Source organism: Acyrthosiphon pisum, chromosome A1 (genome assembly GCF_005508785.2).
Source record: "Acyrthosiphon pisum isolate AL4f chromosome A1, pea_aphid_22Mar2018_4r6ur, whole genome shotgun sequence".
NCBI lineage: Eukaryota > Metazoa > Arthropoda > Insecta > Hemiptera > Aphididae > Acyrthosiphon > Acyrthosiphon pisum.
In genome coordinates, this window is record NC_042494.1 from 105,852,122 (window position 1) to 105,876,056 (window position 23,935).

Sequence of the window (23,935 nt, forward strand, 5' to 3'; positions counted from 1 at the left end):
TCCCCTTAATATTGAAGGTATGCTCATAAGTACCTACCTACCTAAACCAATACCGTTGTCCGTTTGTATGCAGTCTCGTTAAAAATACCATTTTAACATATTTTTTGAGAATAGGTACTTACACTAAATAACATAACAATTTAAGTATGATGATTTATTCAAATACTTTTACAAAAAAAATGTTGTTGATTTAATTTATTATATCTAAGAGGAGTACCTATAGATTATTGAAAAAGTGCCTATTTCAAATACTTTTTTAGTTTTGATTATTGAGACTTTGAATTGTACAAATATTTTCAAGTTGGTATAAACAATTATTTTAGTTAGGTTATTAAAAAAAAAAATTAAGTTAAAGTATACTATAATAACATCTATGTTATATGTTAAAAATTTAAAGCATTACAAACATTATGTAGGTTTATTGGGTTTTTATACTCGAAATAAATTATAATTATTATCTAATAATTACTGCTAAACAGTACGCCTATATATTTGTTGAACGAATAAAATATAATAATAGTGTAGTATATTCTTATTTATATATTATATATTAGGTATGACAAGATGCAAGTGTATGTGTAAGTATTCAAGTACCTATATCCTATTAACAAGATTGTTGTGCGCATAACATGAGTGTAATAATATTATTATAATATTAAGCATACAATTTCTGTCTGTGACCTAATAATATACGCAAGTGACCATAATTTTAGCACGAGTAACCGCGTAGCGTTATTAATATTACCTACCTATATATTGAGCTGTATATGCAATTTAATGGCCGGTCGTAGACTTTAATTAATACGCTGCTGCAGTAGACGCGATAGAAATATATATATACTACACATATTATAATATTATGTTAGCAGCATAATATCATATCATATAGCTATCACATAATAATTACTGTTGTGGTGTCTTTATTTTTAACCACCTGTACGTAGAGAATGTACGCTAACTATGCGCAAAACTTCTGTTCTAAACATTTAACGTTTTCCATATATGTTTTGATCATCAGGTGTCACGGATCCGAGAACGCTGGTGGCTGCCGAGAGGACGGGATCGTCCTGGGAAAACCGCTACTTGTGCAAGGAACACCGCCGAGCTGGGGCGACGTTTCAGGGGAAGGTGTACAATTTTTTAGAGAGGCCGTCCGGGTGGAAATGCTTCGTGTACCACTTCACCGTGTGAGTACAACTGACAGACATTATACTGTAATAATATTTACTATATGCCTATATTATATGTATGATTTACACGGGTATTTAATGTAGTACACTAGACGTCTTATTATTACACATATCGAGAACAAAATGGAAACAGAAACTGCGCAACGATTCGCAAAACCGTCGTGTTGTAGGACGACTCACGTACATCGGTGGCTAAACGCACTGGATGTACCGCGGTATATACTGTACGACATGACGTGGTTAAGTACGTTCTTATGAATTCTTTACTGCAGTGACCGCGTTTGAAATGTGTTTTTAATATTTAATATTAAATATTTGAAACAGTATAGGTATAATAAATTTCAATATGTGTTTATAAAATGTTTTGAGACCAAAATACAATAAAATAAAATGTAAAAATAAAAATTACACTTAACACACGTGGTTAAATTACTAAGTAACCATTGAACTATTTATGAATTATGAGCAAATTTATTGTCTTAAGGTCACAGGTGGTAATTTAGACTAATTAAGTTAGTCTTAATTTTTTTTGGATATACCTTCACAAAAAAATTAGTGTACCCCCACGCTCACCGATAATCCCAATAATTTTAATATATTTGAATCCTTTATCACAAACAATACCTACTGTGCTATAAATAGAAATAGTACACAAATATAATATAAAATATGAAAAATAATATTAAAACATAATATTTCTATTAGGTGCAATAATAAATGAACAATGTGCTTTATTTATAATTTTTTTTTTAATTCTAGGATGTAAAACTAATGAGTTAAAATAAAAATTAACAGAACCTTACTTACTAAGAAAATTTGTCTGAGGAACTCGGAAATTGCAGTATGAGGATTTTAGACCACGTTAACCCTCTTACTCGATTTCTGATTATGTTTAAATTTACCATTATTTTTAAGGTCTTTTATTAAGAATATAATATTATCGTATACCACCGTTCAGCATTTATTATATTATAAAGTCGAATATTATGTACTGAAAATATGTACAATTAATCATCATTAAATTGTTTTGTTGAAATAATAAACGAGTAAATCGTTTTACACAGTGTTCATCATCACAATGCTTTCCCAGCGTTTTGGACGGAAATGTTAAAGTTTAAATTTGGACAATTCATATATTTTATAAATGAAAATAATGGTTTCTTTTTATTACTAATGTTCATTTGACATAACTCGTATTGTTTATATTACATATGCCCGAGGATCTCGTGGTGAAAAATTATCACAACGAAATATTTATCCTGTAAAATATTATATTAACGCTATATCATTCGGTTATTCGAATCGTACTGACGAGATTGACCTAATGTTTTGCACATTAATGCGTCCGATTGACAATTTGATCATCGACCACACACTTTCAAATATCGTGCACAGTGTGTAAATAACTATAGGTTATCTTGTACCACATTTTTGGTAATCTAATGGTTAGAATTTACTACGAAGGACAACAGTAATAACATTCCCGTAATAGGTAATATCAATTTTGAACACGTACTATATTAATTACCACGTAATCCAAACTTGTAAATAAAACATAATTTGACTATACACTTACAGATTAACATTAAAATAATGATTATTAAAGTAATTTTAAAGTTTTTTTTATTGTCATGTTCCATAACATAATTTATCTCAAAATAATTTAAAACTTTTTACTTAGTTGAATGTGAAGTCTGATGATAATTAAATACTTTATATTGTATTTTTCTGTAAAGCGATATAAATGCTAATTATGATGATTGATGTATAAAATAGCGTTTAAGACGTTTAAGTAATAGTTTTCCGGTATCAATTCAAAACATTATCAAATAAAAATTAATAATGATAAATATTCATAAAATAATTATATTTGTGATTTTTATACTTAAAAAGTTTACTATTATTATAGAAATATGATTTGTATAAAAAACTTTGAGTACAGAAACACGATTTTTTTTTTTTTTTTTAGGAAATCTAAAAGCAAGTTTGTTAAACAAAGCTTTATTTATAATAGCTTGTGAATATTGTTCTTTTGACCGAAAGTTATTAGCTTAGACAGTACTTGGTTAATGTAATGTATTCATACTAATATTACAATTTACAGTAAACTAGTGACTTATTATACGTTTCTGCAGACCATTCGTCGTCAAGCATCTAAACTGAAACTTAGGGAACCCATATCAAACGTCGGTTTGTTTAAAACATTACTAGTGTTGCTCATTTAAAATGAGTTATTACTTGTGAGCAATGAGCATACATATATAGTATATGACGTATACGTATCTATTATAGTTGATGAACTATAATTTATTATTTCGTTTGCATAATATATTCGATAATATAACATGATAATTATATTTTATGATTAGGTGTCAACATAAATTAAATTAGTTATTTATATTGAGTTTTGTTACTGGACTTTCTCATTATATAAAAAAAGTATTGGTTTTTAAATTCAAATAATAATAATTTTTATAAATATATTTAATAGTCAGCGGTGGATTGATAGTTTTAAACAAGAACTTATTTATTTATTCAATATTACGGTTAAATTAATGTCACGTCGTGCGTCGTATGTTTTCAATGCATTTTAACCATATTATCATAGAATAATTATTTCATATACAATTTATTTTCATATTTAAGCTCGATCACCCGCATTGAAATTGCAAACAACAGCGGAAAAATCGTTATTTTCACTGCATTATAAATCGTAACGGACGCTAATGAATGTCCCGGGTCCGAATGCCGTCCGTCAATCTTCATTAATTCTCGGTGGCAGTCATATTACGCTGTGCCGGCCAGCTGCTGTTTCATTAGAGCCCTGCACCGCCATTGCAGCTGAGTCCTGGACCGAATTTCTCGGAATTCCTCTTGCAACATTTTTATTATTATATGGCTAGGTAGGTATTCTGTTAATAGTTAACCCGGATGTCTTAGGGTGGGGACATCCGACGATCTTAGTAAACGGACTCGCTACGTATATAAGCGCTACGTGACCGGCAAAAAGAATCGTACAACTTATACCAACGTCACGTCTGTCCGCGTGCAGAAAGATATTATAGGAAGCAAAAGAAATTCACGTGTTTTCTATACAGCCGATTATCATATACTCACTGGAGGCAACGCGATATCAAACAATCTAAATGTCCACCATCTCTTTGATACTCGATATCTTACAAGCTATAATAAGATATTGTTTTGTATTTTTAATACCTATAATTTATAATCTACCTATTGACCATAGTATACCACAGATATCCTACTTATGTATTGTCTTCCCTCATCTCCGCACTATCCCGGTTTACAGATTTTACAGTGGGCTGTATTTAAATACCATACATACACGTGCCACTTAGGGCCACTTTTCAATTTCATCATCGCACAACTTTCGCTCGCAGAAGTAGCGTTTTCAATACGTTTAAAAATGTGTCTACTTGAAAGAATCATAAAACAAACTGATCGGTTTTGAAAATATTTAACAACATAATTTCATAATATTATATAATATATGATATGATATTATTATATTTCACTCTTTCGTGGTCGCGATGTTGCTTTTGCCATTGTAGATACTTATTTTTTTTATTTATTTATTTTTTTTTATAATTTTTATCCCGCGGCAACTTGGGCCATTGGGAGAGGGGAGGTACTGTAGGTTTAGAACAATAGGGGTGTTACACGTGGGTGTATTTTGGCAGAATTTCGAATGGGGCACCTGTAGGTTTCTGTCATGCCCCGGAATGGGGGATGGCGGCACTTGTTCTCCGGACACCGTGACTTGCCTAGAGAAAAATGCCACCCGGTGGCCGAGAATCGAAACCACGACCGGCAGCGCCGCAGCCGTCGCGTTAGACCGCTCGGCCACCTCGTCCCTCAGGTACTTATTATTATTTATAATAATATCATGTATATGTGTCGCGTTTCTTCTAGATGAATATTTCAATACAACTGCTATATACGTGTTTGCAAGAGGGTCGAACGCCCGGCGTTGGAACATTGGAACAAGGGTCTCCGGGGAATAACTAGAACTTAATTCAACCCCCCACCTCCATCACAAAGTTACTATGGAATAATAAAACGTACCATCCGTTCCACTGTGGCTGATTTGTAGTCACCGGTGAGACGACAGAGTTTTTTTTTCGAATGATAGTTGTTGGGCAAGCGGTTGAGATGACGATTTTTTGCGAAGGTAAATATAAAACGATGTGGGGGGAGGTGATACACTGGATGGATGCCGCCCAAAAAAACATCACTCCGGGGAAATCCCCTGTAATTTTCTCGTTCTTATATGTTATGTACGCGTAGGTATATCCTTCAAAAAATACCCGGAAAGCTCGGCAACATTATTTGGGGCACTACACCACTGTGAGACCCGGGAAAACCGCGTAGGTACAGACGATTACAACTCGTTTTATTACTATTATTATTGTTGGTTCGTATTTTTATGGCGTGTCGCACGCAAATGAGACCGAGATATTGCGTGTTCATATATACTCGCGAGTATTTTTTATTTTTTTTTTTCGTGCAACTGACACAAGGGACGGGCGTGGAAAGGGGCCAGTTGTCGGATTGTCGGGAAACGGTCTGACTAACGAATATTTTTCCTGCCATCTCGAACCGACGGTGCCGTGTTCTCCCTCTCTGTTGTTTGGCAAAATATTAATAATAACAACAACAACAATAAACGGAAACATTTTTGTTTTACCTCCCTAAATGCTCTTGTGTGTACATCCTGATGTTTACAGGATATACGTGAAAATATACATGAACGAGCTCACACGTGGACAGCGGCTGTGTGAGAGTGAAAGAAATACAATTATTATAGCATTATAGACTAACACTTTAGCGCCAATAGTGGCAGAGCTACCTGGTACATGCAGTATACAATCTTCTGCACGTTACTCGGTATATGGTATTTATTTGTATTTATATTTTACACAACCTTCGTGCTGGTTGCTTTTTGTGTTTAGGTTTCATGCACGTCCGCTATAATAATTATGTGAAACCGCTTTCTGTTTATCGATTATGACATGCTTATACGATGAATATAATTATTAATTATAAACACGATCGTTGAAGATGAGTAAGTCCCAATAACGAATTGTATACACTACAGCATCGTCTTTTCATTAAATTATACCTCTTATCGTTTTTGTCTTTGAACGTATTATGATGTCATTATGTTAATATGTGTGTAAATAATAATAATCAAACTTTATAACGATCAAACGCGTTTTTTTATTACTTAAACGTATTTATTCATTTTCAATATTATGAAATAATATCAAAAATAATTTAAAATAGAATGTAATATGTTTATTTAATTTTTTTCACAAGAACATAATAATTAAATATTCCGGTCGCATGTTATTCTCATAATATACCATAATTTATAAATACCTATAATATCGAAATACGAACTTACTAGGATATAATATTTAATGATTTATTAATATATTATTTTAGATTCTGAACGATCTGGTGGATGTATAAGTTAAAAAATAATGTGTGGTTTTCTTTGGTTTCTAGTACCTAGCAGAAAAAAAATGCTTCAATATTAAATATTAAGGGTGGTTTCTGGTAGAAAATTGGATCTATTTTATACTTTTAAAAATAATCGAGGGAAAAAATTACGGATAACTGGAGTATGAACATAACATCAGTTTCTGACAAAATCGATTTTGTTTTTTTGTAGTAAATAAAAATTGAACAACAGTATATTATATATTTAATAACGACGACAATTATTAAAAATTATGGAAAAATCCACAATTTTGATTTTATTCATACGTTCATTCATGTACATTGTAGGTACACCATATAATTACTGTTTTTATATTTATCATCTAATTATATTATAATTATATTTAATTTATGTTTACTGTAAAAATAGGTATGCTATTTTAAACCTTTTTTTTTAATATAGCAGTGTAGGTATTGTCAAAATGTTAATACTTCTATTGATTTATATTTGTGACACGCAAATAATGTCCCAACATGCGATGTGACATAGGTACATTTTAAATATTGATAGCTATCCTAAATAGAATGTTATTAAAGACTTGAAGTTTTGTTCATTTCTCTAAATGCCAAGTATTAATTTTTTTGGCAATATTGAAATTCCTCGAATTGTTTTAACAAAAATTATACTGCATTTACATTACCTTTTAAATGTATTGTTCACGTCAAATATTATACTTAATTAATTAATTTTAATACCAATGTAATTATTTAACACCCTCATTACTTGTTTTCTATAAAACTAAAACACGCTAATGGTGCTAACACCCTAAAATAATTTTATAATAACTGTATAAGTTATAAACTGCATTGAGACATGGATTATTGTTATTATATTATTATAGGAACTTATAAGTTTTACATAATATCACTTTTAACTGACTGGCATTATAGCCTATAGATGTATACATACTAATTCTATATACATCATAAAATGTATAATATAATTATATTAAGTTTGAATTTCAAATTAAAAGACAATTATTATGTTTAAATCAATGCAACTATTATTAGATATTTATAGATTAACAGAAACATAACGAGTAAACGGTTATAGTTATACACGAAAATATTATGAGATAGGTACCCAACTTCAGCTGTCTGTAAGAAGAAAAAATGCATTTGTTAAATGTTCACTTTATGTAGGTACTTAAAGTTATATACTATCTACTCGTATTTATATAAATATTATTTTCTTAGAAATGTATAAAAAGTTTTTTTTATCGATTATCACACATTTTCAGTTAATTCTTTAATAATACGCGTCTTACATTATGCTTTTAAAATATATTTTATAGTGAGTTTATTTATCAGCGCTCGATTTAAATAGCAAATTTCTAAATTTAATAATAACAATGTTTTTAAAACTTTACAAACTTTAAAACTATTTATATACCTACATATTTGGATGATTCCACCTATATATAGATATTTAACTTCAAGTAGAGTTTACATACATAGTTTTCGGGATTGCGATATGTCAATTCAATTTGGTTTAAGGCGTATCTCAAGTTTAAAGTAGGCGCAAGCAACAGTGATAAGATGTTAATGTAAGTACAGTCTATATAACGATATTTTGGTTTATTTCTAGTATAAACAAAACATTTGTATTGACAAAGTTTCTACTTTGATCAAGTCGATCAAGAACGGTATATTTAATGGCGTATATGCTGTGGTATAACTTCAACAATTAGAGTTGGGGCTTTAAGGCATTTTCAAAAAGACGACGAACTTATGTTATAACGTACCGACTACTGATGGTATAACTTGACTCGAAAATATACTCTAAGTTCCGAAAACTACGATTCAATAGTTATTTTAAACTTATAGTTCAATTGAATTTATATGATGCTAACTATACTCTGTCCAGTCTAACCTTGATTCTGCTCATTCCTACTCGCCACCCTCCTATCGAGACCGGTTTCGATATAGAAGGATGTAGTGCGGGCATGCGTAGAAGAACCGATTTTCGTTTGTTCGAAGCGTGTTCTCTCGCTGGATAGAGTGTAGATAACAATAATAAGCTGTCTACACCATCACATTTATAAAACCCATATGCATGCGCAGACTTTGTCCACAGAGGGGCCCTTAAAAATGTCTGAACCAAAGATTCTTGTACTAATGACTACCGTAAAGGGGGGTGACTTCGGACATTGTGGAGTGAATTTGGACAACACCATGTCTTTTTAGTTATCCTATAATTTTAAAATACACGTTTAATATAAAAGTTGAAAATTGATACTCCTGCACATTAATATCTATTATAATTTATAATCTCCATAGAAAATAATATTTATTGATGATAAATGGTGTCATAGAATATGTTATGGAAGTTAAATACAAAATATTTTATTTTTGTATTTTTAAATTATAGAATTACATTGACGTAGCCAACAACTAATAGAAATATTTGATTGTGGTTTTTGGTAACTTATACTCGTTAACTTGTCTGTGTTAATTGGTATATGTGCAAATTGTTAAGTTACTTGATCTCACACTGTAGTATTAAATTGTCTTAATTATTACCAAACGTGGGGTGACTTCGGACAACACATTAACTATGCCCAGATAATATTTCAACAATGTAGGAGGTCGTCCGTATATTAGAATTATAATCCTAATGATATTTAAAATGTCGTTGATGGTGTTAGTTATAAAAAAATGACAACACAATAAGTAAAAACAGAAAAGAAAAAAATACATTTTAAGATGACATGTTTATAGAATAGTAAAGAATTATTTTTTTAGAATAGTAAATAAATTATGTTGTATTTGCGATAAATGTATGGGGTTTTTTATTTCAATTTATTACATTTTTTTCAAAAATCTATATTGTCTGAAGTCAACCGTTGTAATTATAACATCGGTTTTTAATGAAACATAATAGGTAGGTATGTGTCCAAAGTCACCCCATTTTACGGGTCACTCCGGACAAAATTCATTTTTTAAAAACAGTGTGAACTTTAATGACCTTAATGATTACTATTTTGCTATATGATCTTCTTTTCACTCATTATAACAGTATTTTATTTACTAGTTAGGTATAATATGTAAAAGTTTAATGTAGGTAATAAGAATATTCTGTTTTTTTAAGTCTAAAATATTCGTTATTTGTACCTAATTACTATTTTAACTAACCTAATATTATCTACAAGTTATAACTGTGAAATAACGTAAATATATAAATAAAGTACCTAGTTGAAAGATACAATGTGATATAAAAAAAAAAATAGCCCATTAGCAAATATAGCGGATAGTACAGTATTCTGTTTTAATAATAAATCATTTGGTCGATGATAACTGATTAATTAATAACTTTTATTATCGTATACCATTATTAGGTATGAGTATGAGATTAAAACTGGCTTTACTTTTATCATGTAAAATGTAAAAATGTTCGCTATCTAGTATAGCATAGATATCTATGTATTTATTAAAGAAAAAGCCAGGGGCCGCGGCCCATCGCCCCCCCCCCCCCCGTGCGCACGCCTATGAATTAAAACCTTTGATTGTAATTTTATATTTAGCCTATTGAGCCTCGGGAAATTCGTCGAAAATCAACTACCTACCTATTGATTGGTAAAAAAATGTTTTGAAATTGAACTCAATCCCGGCGACTATAGCCATAAGCTGTTGTAGGGGATTATGAACGGTGGTTGGTAAGGTTGGCACGGTAAGGTGTTATTATGGTTGTTACGGTAGGTAGGCCAACCGTGTATGTGTGGCAAGGTTTATACTACTACGAACCGGGGTGGTCACCCATCCAGGAACTAGTAGCAGCGGGCGTTACTTACTATCAGTTGTATGGCGCGACTGGTAGCAGCCAATGTGCCACGCCAAGCCACATGTTTATTTTCTATTTTAAAATAGAATAAGTTCCCATTTTATGTGGGTTTTTATTCATTATTATTTTTTTTACACCCTTTATTAAAAGTCATTAATCATTGGATACTAATGTAAATACGAGTACAGTATCGCTGTAGGTATTTCGTTATTTAATAATACATTAATTACATTCATAACAGTATAATATTACCCAATATTTTTTTGTTGATGTTTAACTAATCATTATGACGTGTACACCAGCGGTGCATGATTTTTCACTTAACACAAAAAATAATTTAATATACCGAAATGTCAAAACGTATTCTCGATCCTTGCATAATTAGTTGATTTGTATGGGTCGGACAACGGACTGGAGGAATTTTTTATACACATATATTATAGTACGTACGCACACACACATATATATACATATGTATTTTAGTTTTCCGTTATATTGACGTAAAAGATTGGCACATCGTAAAAATATTTTTATATATATGATAATTTGTCTAACAAAAATATTATTGCTGTTATGTTTCATCATATTCCATTAGGTTTAGTATACCGTTTCCCGCTTTTTCGGGGTCACGCGCAATTATCGGATTAGTCAAAACAGTTCGTTTTGCAAACTTAAAACTTTTCCCTTCGAAGCCCATCGCCATAGGTACTAAATACGACTCTCGGCAAAATGGTTTTATAATATCACATTGACGGTGTCATTAATTCGCATACTTTGCGCAGAATTCCACTGCGGTAGGCCGGATTTAATTGTTGTTTTGCTTTTAATTGAAACAAATGCTAAAAACTTTCTGTTATTGCAGTGGCGTAAAGTGGACGACGTGTGACCATAATATTTAATATCATATCGATATAGAGGTGTAAGCGGAGGAGGTGGTGGCAGATGATGACGGCGGTGGTGCCAAGTAGAGTTGTGTTGATGGCGAGCAAATGTACGTGTGTGAAACATATGTTTGACCAAATGCATATATGTTTACGTACCTACTCGGTTTTAAACGGCTGATAAAAAATTATAAAAATAAACCCTACCAATAACGAAGAAACCATATGAAGTGGTGGATCGGTGCTAGCTTGAAAAAAAATCATTAATAAAATTACACCCAAGTAATTAAGCAAATGGAACACGAAACTCGAATGTTCCGTTCGTGTTGTTGGTTTTTTACCTACCTACTTCTGAAGTACCTCATCTCCCCTTTTATTTTTATAAATATTTGTTTTTAATTTGCTAGTTTCTTTTTTTTTCTGTTATTTTTTTCCACATTCTGTGACTAACTGCAAAGTAATTATGCATGAAATTTTGTATGCCATGGAAATTGAACATCACATATTTGTTTATTCATAACGTACAAATTCATTAATTTAATTATAATATTCGACTGTTTTTTTTTTTTTTTTTTGTTAATTGAAAGATTCGGTGAACATCGGTGAAATTTCAATTAAGTGCCTAACCAACGATAATCGTTTGGATTTAGATTTTGATATCATTATTTATTTATTCAAGTCTCACGTGAATTTAATATTCAGATAATAACATATCAAATAACTAATAAGTTAGTGTAAAATTATCCAGCATTGGTTATATTATTATATGTTACGTAGTACAATTTATGTAATATTATGAACCTAAACAATTTATAGTTACGATATCTGTATCAACTTTAAACAAATATTGGTTTACCTACACATTTGTCATTTACACGAAGTGCTATACTATATAGTTAATAAATAACCATTTCGAGTATGAGAACCTACTGTTATTCATTCATATGCTTACATTTTTAATGGCGTTCGCCTCTCGTAGAGTTTATTTTTTTAGTAATAGCAATTTACACATGAATTTTCCGTTGTTCCCTGAAGTATATTTGTAAGTATTTAAAAAAAAAAATGAAGTACCGGTGACAATTATAGGAAATAGAATTGGATTTACACACGAAGAGACAAATCCATCCATTCTCTCAACTAATAATACTTCAAAACAATGAGGGAACAATGAGTTAACCTTTATAATGACATATAAAGCCAGTTGGCTTATACCTATTGTCAATGATTATTTTTTTAGAGATAATTAATATATCGTTCGTAATTAGATTTATGTACTATTCTAGTTCGTTTAACAAATATAACAATTATTCTAGGTACTTACATATTATAAAATGTGCATACCTTAGTACTCATGTTGTGAAAAATATCGCACAATAGAATATTTTACAATACATTTTATATAAAAATAATGCGTCTTAAACCAACGCAATTAATTTAAATTATTCATGGATATTTTCAACTAAAAAAAAATAAAAAAATATTTAGTTGTAACTATAATTTAAAGGTGGTACCACTAGTGGATTCTTCTATCAAGCAATTGTATATGGCATTTATATTCACTTATCAGATACTCTATTGTGCCCTAGGGTACAGGTCGTTTATATCTTTTAAAAATAAAAATGTCTTACTAATTAACATTTATCTGAATCATCATAACTTATAAACTATAATGTAATCTAAAGTTAGCTTGTTAAAAATAGTGTGAATTAATTTCAAGTAATTTTTGTACTTTTGTAGTTAAAATTTTGATACACTTTTAAATGTGTTTCATTTTCAATTCGTTATAAAAAAAGATTATATCTAAACAAAGACAAATTATCTGATTAAGTATAAATAAATAAATGTAAGATGGTGGTTAACCAGCTTTGGTTTTTTATTCTTTGAAAAAAAAATATATGACTATATTACGTTAGATTTGACACTGAAAAAAAAACATTTTTTTTTTTTTAAAAATCTAAAGTTTGTCGTTATATATTTATTATTTATATCATAAGGTAATTAACGTGATTGACTATAAATGCACAATAATTCTCTCATTTGCAGGCGAATATCGGTAAATACTCTTACTCTCTGATTTAACACATTTTATGTTACATAAAAAGATAAGTGCCTTTATGACTATAATATTATGTTCCATTTCTAGTGCGTTTCCATCATGCATTACTATGGAACGACTAGAGTGAGCCTGAGGATTCTCGATTACAGTTAATATTTTCATTTTACCCAGCCTTTTTTCGTCAATTTCGTGTATATATATTATAATATATATAATGTGTAAAACGGTCGTTGTGAATAATTCGGGTCACGGTCGTTAAGTAACAAAATATAAAAAGCGAAGAAGAAGGAGGAGAAGAAGAAGAGAAATAAACCATATAAAAAAATCGTAGCAAAAATAATATATATATAAAAATGGCTATGACAACGGGTTCTTTATAGTTTCCGACAGATTCCCAACGGGCTTCTGCCGCCGCCGTCGCTTACGGCCCAACGGTACAATCTTTGTTCCAACACCGTTTCGTCGTCATCGTCCGCGTGCCATTTATATTATATCTATGGCCGCAAGCCTTCTCTTTTTTTACCCTAACCGCCTGCCGCCGACACCACCCCTAACCATCGCCTCAATACCCCTCCCTCCTCCTCTCTTCCCGATGCTCACGGCACGTTTCCGCCCAGAAACACAGGTTTTAAGAAAACGTCCCATTTCGTCTTTAATGCGGGCGGCGGCCCCTACACCTCCCATACAACACAAGTCCAATGTAACCATCGCCGTCGATGTCCTTCCGTCCTATTTTCATTTTGACGTTGATGGCTCGTTCATAAAAACCCATTGCCGACCATTTGCGGTTGTGTTTTATCACGTCCAAACACTTTGTACTCGCGCTCGCGTGTATGTGGATTTACTCAAAAAACGGTTTCCGTCACGTGTTTTATTTATCTATTGTTTGACGGAAGTTTTCTTTATTATTCCCGAATGATTCGTATAATATAACCCATCTTCCTCTCCCCGAAGAAAATATCAAAAAAACACATAAAATAAACAACCAACTAACTCTCAAGCTGCAGCTGCAAACAATCATCGGTCGACGTTTTTGGTCGAAATTTGATAGAAATATTGTATACTCTCCATATAATACAGTTGTCGTTGTTTTGACATGTGGTGAGCGTTATTAAAACAAGGAAATATTCAATGAACCCATATTATTATTCTTGGAAAGTTTTTTTTTTCTAAGACTTACGCAGTGTGTTATTTGAGTTCCGATTGGCGTCAGTGTGAACATAGTAAGTTAGGCTTGTAGGAAAGACCGATAATTGCTATCAGTTTACAGTTCAAAACACAGCCTACTGCCAAATCATTGAAAGGTAAATGTCAAGTGGTACAAATTTTATGACCGATTCCTTATTTTTCCCGACGACTTCTTTTTCGTGAAAAAATTACATTTCGAATAAAACCTTCCGAAACAGGCAATTATTTTTTATATAAAGCGTATAAAATATAATCATTAATGAATACAATCATGCTATGAGACGGCGAATTTATATGCTATTCATATACGTTTTACAATTTGCTCTCCCAGCACAAGCTATGGTTTTTGGAGGTGCTGCAATACCGTTAATTTTTAAACATTCTTATTTTATAAATGTATTTATAATATTCTGTTGAAATATCTAAAGATAAGTAAGTTATTGTTGCAATTAAGTTATTTATTATTATTATTATTATTACATTAAAATGGAATACATTGTATGCAATTATTCGAAATGAGCATGAATGGTAACTTATATAAATATCTTAATAGTTATTTTAAGTTGCATTTTTGCAGCCAACACAACTAGATGAGCCACATTATCATAATTTTTTGACATACAATTTATTCTCATACATTCATTATATTATTTTATGTACAAGTTTGATAATGACGCATTATAACATTAGATAAATTTGCGTTTTTAAACATCATGTGATGTAATTATATAATTATTATTATTATACATGAAATAGTGTCAGTATTAAATGACCTTAGGATAATATCTTTGCTATTCGTTGGTCAAATATCCTTGGACACCAAAAATGTAATGAAGCTTTGCAACAAAAAAAATGGTTTAATAGTTTATTTTTAATAATTAAATTGCACAATTTACAGTGTTATAGTGTATTTTGACCAGGTGAACCATTGAGTCTTAAAGAACTCAAGTGGGATAATATATCAGATTAAACGTTTTTATAAAGTGTTGTTATTAAAAATCAACAATAGGTATACATATATTACATACCAACATTTTTTTAAATATTATTTTTTTTTTGTTTAATTAATATTGTACCGAATTTAAAAAATACTACATTACATCATGCATTATTATTTTTTTCAGATACTTATAAATTAAAAACATTTACAATAGGTAATTATGCTTTACGATTTCATTAAATCTGATGAATATTATTTTCTATCGAAGGAATTCAACCCTAAAACCTGTATGGAATTTTGTAAATTATAAATACATGATATTATGAACAATGAACATAGAATTATTAAATTGTTTTTTTAAATTTGTACTGAAAATAATATGAAATTCAAAACATTTTTGGAATGTATCGGAAATTGGAATAATACATTTAATTCGTTTATATTTTTGTTTTATTACTTGTTATTATTATTATTTTAATTTTTCATTAATTTAAGTATGTCCATATTTTTTTCTACTTCAGGTAAGTGCATTGTAATCCATTATTATTTTAGTATCTGATAAAAAAACATTGAAATTTTGTAAGTTGTTTGGCTTCGAAAAAATGATCGCTTAAAGTTTTAATGTTTTTTCTTTACATGCGAATACTTTTTATCAGAAATAGCCGTATAAAAATTTTTTTATATCGTTTTCTTTTATTAGTAATAAAATTTGTTAAGAATACTAGTAAAGTAAACGAGATTAAAATGAATGAGAATTTTTTTTAAATGTGCTTGTAAAAATATTTTCGTTTAAACTTGCAGTTGTAACAACGCATCGGTATAACATTTTACGATAGGAATACATTATACAACCTGTCGATTTTTCAAAATAAAGTCAATTTCGGCATTGAAGCTTTGTTACAGCCTTCCGGCAAGTGTTACGTTTTAAAGCAAAGAAGAATATTCTGAATATTATTAGTTCTATACTTTATAGTATATTATCTGCACAAGAAACTCGAGATATCTACGCATATAAATCAGAAGAACAAAAATGTGTATAATTGTCAATCTTAATTAATAATAATATTACAAGAATAAAGTTAAAGCATTATGCGAATTATTTGTTTTTTCTAGTCTTCGCTGTTCGGAACAGATAATCTTTATCCCGCCAAACGGCGGATTTTGCATTTAGAAAGAGACTCATTTACTGGAGTCTTTATATAAAAAAAAGTATCGTTTCACGCATTTTGTCGTCTTGATATTTTTTAAATCATATTTGATACGGCTATACATAAATACATTCAACCTAACCTTTTGAGTGTTATATGTGATATATATATATATATATATATATATTATATACCTAGGTGTATATAATATATAATATAGTTACCTACCTATATGCATTTGTGTTACATAATATAATATATATTTATATTCATATCATATTATATAAAAATCGTGAAAACTAAATTCCATTCGTACGTTCAATACGCGATTGAACGACTTTTATCGTGTTTAGGTATACAAAAATAATATTTCGAGACGACGACGCGCATGGGTACTGGTGTGGGTAGTGATCGCACGGAGTGTGCACGTGTTGGGCCGGTGTGGGTGGGTAAATATATAAGTGACTATTGTAAAATTCTCATTCCTTTTTTTCGCGTGTTCCCTATTGCCGTTCAATGTATATAATACATTTCCCATCACACCCCCACGTATACCCAACCAAACCCAACCCAACATCAAACTCTTCGAAATTCTTTTCGTTTCACCACTGTATAGTATATAATGCAATGTAGAGTATATATATAATATTTATGTATTATAGGTATAAATTTACTGTTCAAAATGTGTAAATATATACTTAATACAAAAATTAGCAATTTGTAATAAAAAGTGTAAAATATGTAGTAGTAAGAATTAAATATTTGTTAATGGTTTATATACTTGAAACATTTAAAATATATTAAAAGTATAGATTTTTACCGTTTATTGTTGTCAAAAAATACAAAATATTATTCTTTTCGTGAAAAAATGGTGGAACCTCAATAATCAAATGTGATACAAACTGCAAAGTTAAAACCCCCCTGGAAAATCGATGAACATAAATTAGTTTTATTCAGTATGATGTTTTTATTTAAAATAAAAGTTTTTAAAATTGTATGTATGAAATTATTGAATTACGTAAAAAGTAAAAACATAACTAGGTACCTAATACAAAATATGTAAAAAATACTCAATATTGAACTTACCCAGTTTTATTCAGAATCTATTGATACGTACCTACCCCTCATTTTCAATTTTGGAAAATATTGTACTCTATACAAAATATGTATTTAAATGTAAGTCCTGGTTCTATACATCATAAAATATTATACTATATTGTATGTAAAGGATAAGATATTATATGCGTTAGCGTGAATGAACACCTTCACCTTCACCACACACACACACACGCTGTGACTATACGTTTGACCTAACCCTCGAGAACTTTTGTGCCACTACCTCGAAAATCTATATGCGATTGTTCATGACGTCTATATTTCCGGTGACATAATAATGTTATATCTGTATGGCTACATTTTAGCTCCTCGGACGAAGAGTGGCATCAGTGATGAAATTCAGAAACTAATATAGACCTTACTTCAGTTAGAAATGACCAACATGCTTAAGTTTGAGGCTAAATATAATAACCTGAAAAAAAAACTAGCAGTGAAAAAATAATATAGAAATAAGTCACCGTCCACCGAATATAATATCATATACGCTGGCACGCTGCTGAATATTTATTATGTCTCTTATAAAGTCGAATGTCGTGGCGAATTTGATATGTTGCGCAACAGGGATTTTCGAATGAAGTTTATACGAACCTCTCCAAGCAAGGGTAAGTTACAAGTGACCTGTATTTGGGTGGAATTGGTCGGTTGCTCTTTATTGTCGAAACTCCCGACACAAGTTACTATTCTAAGTCCTTTTCGTGATAATTTCGACTATATGTATTCATTTGTTTTGAACGAGACAAGATTTTTAATGTACCTCGTTGTATTCCGCAGTGATGCAGAATGCCCATTAACGCGTTATCATAATAATACATACATATATATATCCAACGAGCTTTTGACGACAGTTATCGATTATTTCGTTGTTCTGAGTTCGTATGATAATATTATTATAACTTGATCGGTGCGTTGGTGAAATCGCGTAAATCGTCGTAATTGAGAAAATATTCAGAAAATTAACTATCACAAATCAAATGTGATCGGTGCACGATGATGGATACATCGAGATTTCGACATGAGAGTGGTTGTGCAGGAATAGAGGTATACGATGAAAGTTGGTATACCCAGGACAATAGTTTAAATTAAACACACAAAAGAAGCAGAGTACAATGAGTCCGTTGACTGCGCACGCGCAGGACCGGATAACTTGTAATTTTGGCGGAGTACACACGCACTCACACACAGACTCAGACCAGGTTGAGCATTTTGCCGGGGCTTAAACAGCTTTAAGTCTCAAACAAAATACCGACCATATTTGAAAAGAGTATTCATAACTCGAGATTTAACTCTGGACTTCTAGACTGCACGCTACGCACACATAACGGCTTTAAATACATTTTAATTCAAATTTTTTATATGGTAAATAAAAGCATTGTGAATTCTACACTCGAGCACATATTATTATGTTATTTTATATGTTTTTATAGTAAACATTTAAACAAATATATGAGCGTATATAAAATGTATATTATTGCATAATGTATAGATAGTATATACCTACATATTAATTTTTACCGAGTAGGTAGGTATAAAGTGAGAGGAGGAAAAATGTGTTATGGGCATATTTTAATATTTTATATGCGAAAAACAAAAGAATGGGGATAATACGAAAAAGTATTCGTGAATATTATAAAAGTATATAGGTAGGTATGTAAATTGTTTTAAAATAAAAAGCGCTTTTATGCAGTAATAAAATCTAAAATTACACTGTTAATAATGTCCGTAGCGCACGCTGTGCTACACAATTATTTTACATAATATCATATTAAATAGAATATGAAACAACAATCGGTAAACATTGTACAATAATTGTGCAAGTAACAACAATATTTTGTTTAACACATAAAGACAGTTGCATGGGCCGACTCGACATTTTTCGATTTTAACTGCTAAGATTATTACATTATTGACTGTTCTCATGAAATAATATATTTTAGAAGTACTCATTATTTAAAACTTTACATATTGGATTATTTTTAATTCATCAGTATTCAGTGTGACCGAAATAATAAATCACGTTCCTTTAAAATACGTAAACACAAATTAAACTGTATTGTCACTACATATGTCATAGCATATAGTATAGTGATGGATGGAACTTCAAATATGGGTACAATAATACAAGTAATGACAAGTAAATTAGACACGAAATAAGTTTTAAAAGACAAATAACGGTGAAATAGCGCGCGATAACAATAAAAAAAAAGGGTTTGGAAAAAATAAATAAAATAGTTAAAGTAAAAAGTGAAGCGTTTGTGAGGTAACGAGTTTAGTCGTTGATACAAAGAAGCAAACGCGTACCTATTCAAATATTTATAAATCTTGAAAAATGTTTAAACTCGTATATACGTGTGTGTTAGTTCGAGAACTTTTCTACATTATTCGAGTGTGAAATTCTATCTTACTTCACTGAATTTGTATATTCTTTATTTCTTAGAAGTTTATCTAATTTCAGCCTTTTATGTTTTATTTCTCGGGATTTACAGCTGACAAAATAATATTTCAACTTCAATAGGCAAATTCACTTGTTGTTTACAAACATAATATAATTTGAAAAATATAAGATAGGATAAGATATTTTTATAAGATTCTGTGGAAGGTAATCAAAATATTTTTTAAAAGCCAACTATAGATTATGTATAACTTTTTTTTTATGAGAAAAAATGGAATTACGATTAAAATTGAAATAATAGCGTTATCTTATGTCTTACATCCGACTTGTTCATTGTGCTAAATTTTAGAATATGAATATTATAAATGGTTAAGATTATATTATACGTTATAAAAAAAAAACACTGAGAACAGTATTATTCGTGTTTTACAAAATCATTTTTTAATGGTATAGGAATGGCCTAATGGAACCATATAATTTATAATAAATCATATTTTAATGAAACCGTGTTAAACTTCAATACATTTGATACTTTTATTTTTATTTTAATGTTAATATTCAACTCAACATTGCGTGTACGGAAACAAAAGGCATTACTAGAAACAATGAAATCTTGGATGTAAAAATGAATGGCATAACGATGTGTCATAAATTATTTGTAACTTATAAGGAATAGTAAGAAGAAAATGAGCTCCGGGGAAATCAAAACAATCGTGAAAAGTCGAAAAATTATAACGTTATAGATCGAGTAAATCACATTAAACATGCAAAAGAAAGTATAATAATGTGAATATGATTTTCAAAAATGGAAGAAAATAAGGCGTATATAGGTACACTCGAATGGTCCTTGGGGATAGAAATGTTGTTACTACAGTTGTAGTAGTAGAATTAATGATTCGACCAGAAGTTTTATAAAAATCTCACACCCATCTAACAAAATATCCACACATGATACATACTTTTAGTTAATTAGTTATTATCGAGTATAATATTAATTATAGTATAATTTGCGTTTATAATAATATACTTCTTTTTAGTTTATACATCTCCGTCATTCAAATGTTTACGACGAATATGACATGTAAAATACGAAAATATTGTACATGTATAACTCAGTATAACATTGTATGAGGGACATGATTGTTCGTATATAATATTATAATGTAAGACTTAACTCCCACATGTGACACACCACTTAAATCAGCTATACAGAGCGATTTCTGCTAGTTCATCTCCATTTTATTATTTAAACATGCATTTATTCAAAGAGTTTTTACAATATTGCTATAGTGTGACCAGAGAGTTAAGTCCAGAGAAGGTAGTTGAACCTTATGGATAAATTTGCCGTAGTTCCTAGAAGTTGGTAGATAGGATATCATATTATTTAATTGAAATAACAATAGAACTCAGTTTCAGTTAGGTTAAAGTTTTACTATCTACTAAAGGCTTACCAAACAATAATACTTACACAGTATGTCAGATAATACATTTTTTATTAGTGGATGGTTGTGTCATAGTCGTACAACACTCATACGGAGTCTAGTATTAGATGTCGTCGATTATGGAGAACTGAATGTTATATTATAGTTCATATTGGTGAAAGGCCTTGCAATTTGTTTTGTCAGTCAGCATTTAATAATGTCGTACTTGTATTCAGATAATTCAACAATTGTATACATCAAGATTTTCCTCAAAAAAATCAGCTGTAAATTCACAGTAAAAGTTAATTTTTTTATTTTAAAACATGTTTATATAGTCACAGTACACTCCCTAGAAATAGCTGAAAATCTATGCGTTTGAAAATATTTCGGCATTTAAGCGTACTTTAGAATATTCAAAAAATCAGAATTCGAATGAAAGCATAATCTAAGGATGAAAATATATGACCTGGGTGAGGGCCTGGGTGAGGACCTGGGTGAAGAAACTACTGAGCATACTCGTCGAACCAATATGTTGGGCGTGCGGTTTTTCCCCTAGCGCGTTATTGTGAATTTTTTTTCATTTCGCAGTCGTTCGCCGCCGCCGTGGAAGCGAACGATGTTAATAATTATTTTAAACCGTAATTTTTATTATTTCGTCTAAGTGCCACGTGGGAGAGTTCACATGAATACGTCTATAGCTCCGCCTGAGGAACGGCAAGAAGAGTTGGTGATTTTGCCGTTCAAACGACAGTATTACATATATATATATATATATACCTATATATATATATTATACTGTGGACGAAACGATGCACTATACGTCAATGCTATTCGCATTATGTGGTTCGTATATGTATTATATTTGTTTATAACATATTATCGTGACGTGTCATCGTCGTGCGGTGGTGGTGGAGTTCATCAGCCGGAATACCGCGCGAGCATCGAGTTATATCCGTCGAACCCGCTCGTCGTTCGTGTTCGGAAGTTGTGACATGTGGTGAAAACTTTGATTTTATCACTGTAACTTTTCCAACGCTCCGGGACGGTGGACCGAGTCCACTTTTAAAAGTCCAAGGCCGCACGTCACGCTTCCAACTGTATACAACTTCTGATTTTATATATTAGTTAATATGGTTCAAGACACGGCGCTGTAGGTAAGTATTATATTTTTCCGTCGACCATTTACTCACAGTTTAGCAGCTGTGTACCTACTCATACTATATATAATATTATAGATAATCGTATTATTATAAACTCATTATCAGGCAGTATCTCGGAGTAATACGCATCAGCAGATACCTGTCAAAGTTACAAATTGTATATATCTATACATATAAAATCTAAATACCACTTAGTCACTGATCGGTGTAACTCAAAAACTACGCAACGTACGAACTTGAAATTTGAAATAGAGGTTCTTCAAATACTTTCACCGTGCAATAAGAAAGGATTTTCCAAAATTCGTATTTTAAAGAGGTTCTCAAACGGAGACATTGAGGTTCACATTGGACATTTTATTTTTATTTAAGTTGCCATTGGTTACAGTTAACAGTAGAAATAAGTGTTGATTTATTATCGGTAGCTTTTGGTTATTTGGACAAATCAGGTACAAGTTTGCATCAAATCGAATTATTGAACATTGCCTATCAATAGGTGAAAGAGTTGCCCTTTGTCCACGATCCAACGTGGTCGGATTGTCTACCAGGGTGGCTGAGTTGTACTTAATGCAGTAAGTTGCACCCAATAGTAGTTGAAGAATCATAATTTTTTTAAGAGTTGCAATTTTTTACGGGCAACGTAGTACACAGGTTCTGCTATAAAAATATATTTACCATTAATACCTCTAGAAACATTTCAATACGTTTTCATTAACCGTTTTTCATTATCCTTGCCGATCACATTAAATGATAAAATTTGAATAAGAAATTATCATCTTCCGAAGGCAAAATAAACAACCAATCACGGGCGAAGCTGTGACGGGTCGGCTAGTATAGTATAAGTGTCTTCATTTAGCAATCGCTCTTATAAGGCTTCTAAAATTGCATTTTATATAAAATATTACAATTTAAAAGTGTTCATAATATCGTGGAAATTTAAAATACAGAAAAAAGCTGATGTTTTTACCTTTAAATTTGATTTTAAGTGAATTAATGGGGCTCCAGCAGATGAAAAAAAGTGACTTTTGGACCAATAAGCTAGACAAAACTGGAAGAATTTGGTTGGACAGATTTTTATTTTGAAAATGGATTATGATTGATCAACAAGTTTAATAGGGAATGATCGAGGCGATTTTGAATAT

General features: G+C 30.7%; 1 protein-coding gene across 4 annotated transcripts in view; it reads left to right on the plus strand.

The window, feature by feature from the left end:
• Positions 1-23,935, plus strand: part of LOC100161209 (potassium voltage-gated channel subfamily KQT member 1) — a 263,780-nt gene that overhangs the window by 105,222 nt on the left and 134,623 nt on the right. For all 4 annotated transcript variants that reach the window (XM_029487960.1, XM_016803745.2, XM_029487961.1 and 1 more), the window contains one exon: positions 1,019-1,187. In XM_029487960.1, coding sequence (XP_029343820.1) covers positions 1,019-1,187 — 169 coding nt within the window. The remainder of the gene's footprint in view (positions 1-1,018; positions 1,188-23,935) is intronic.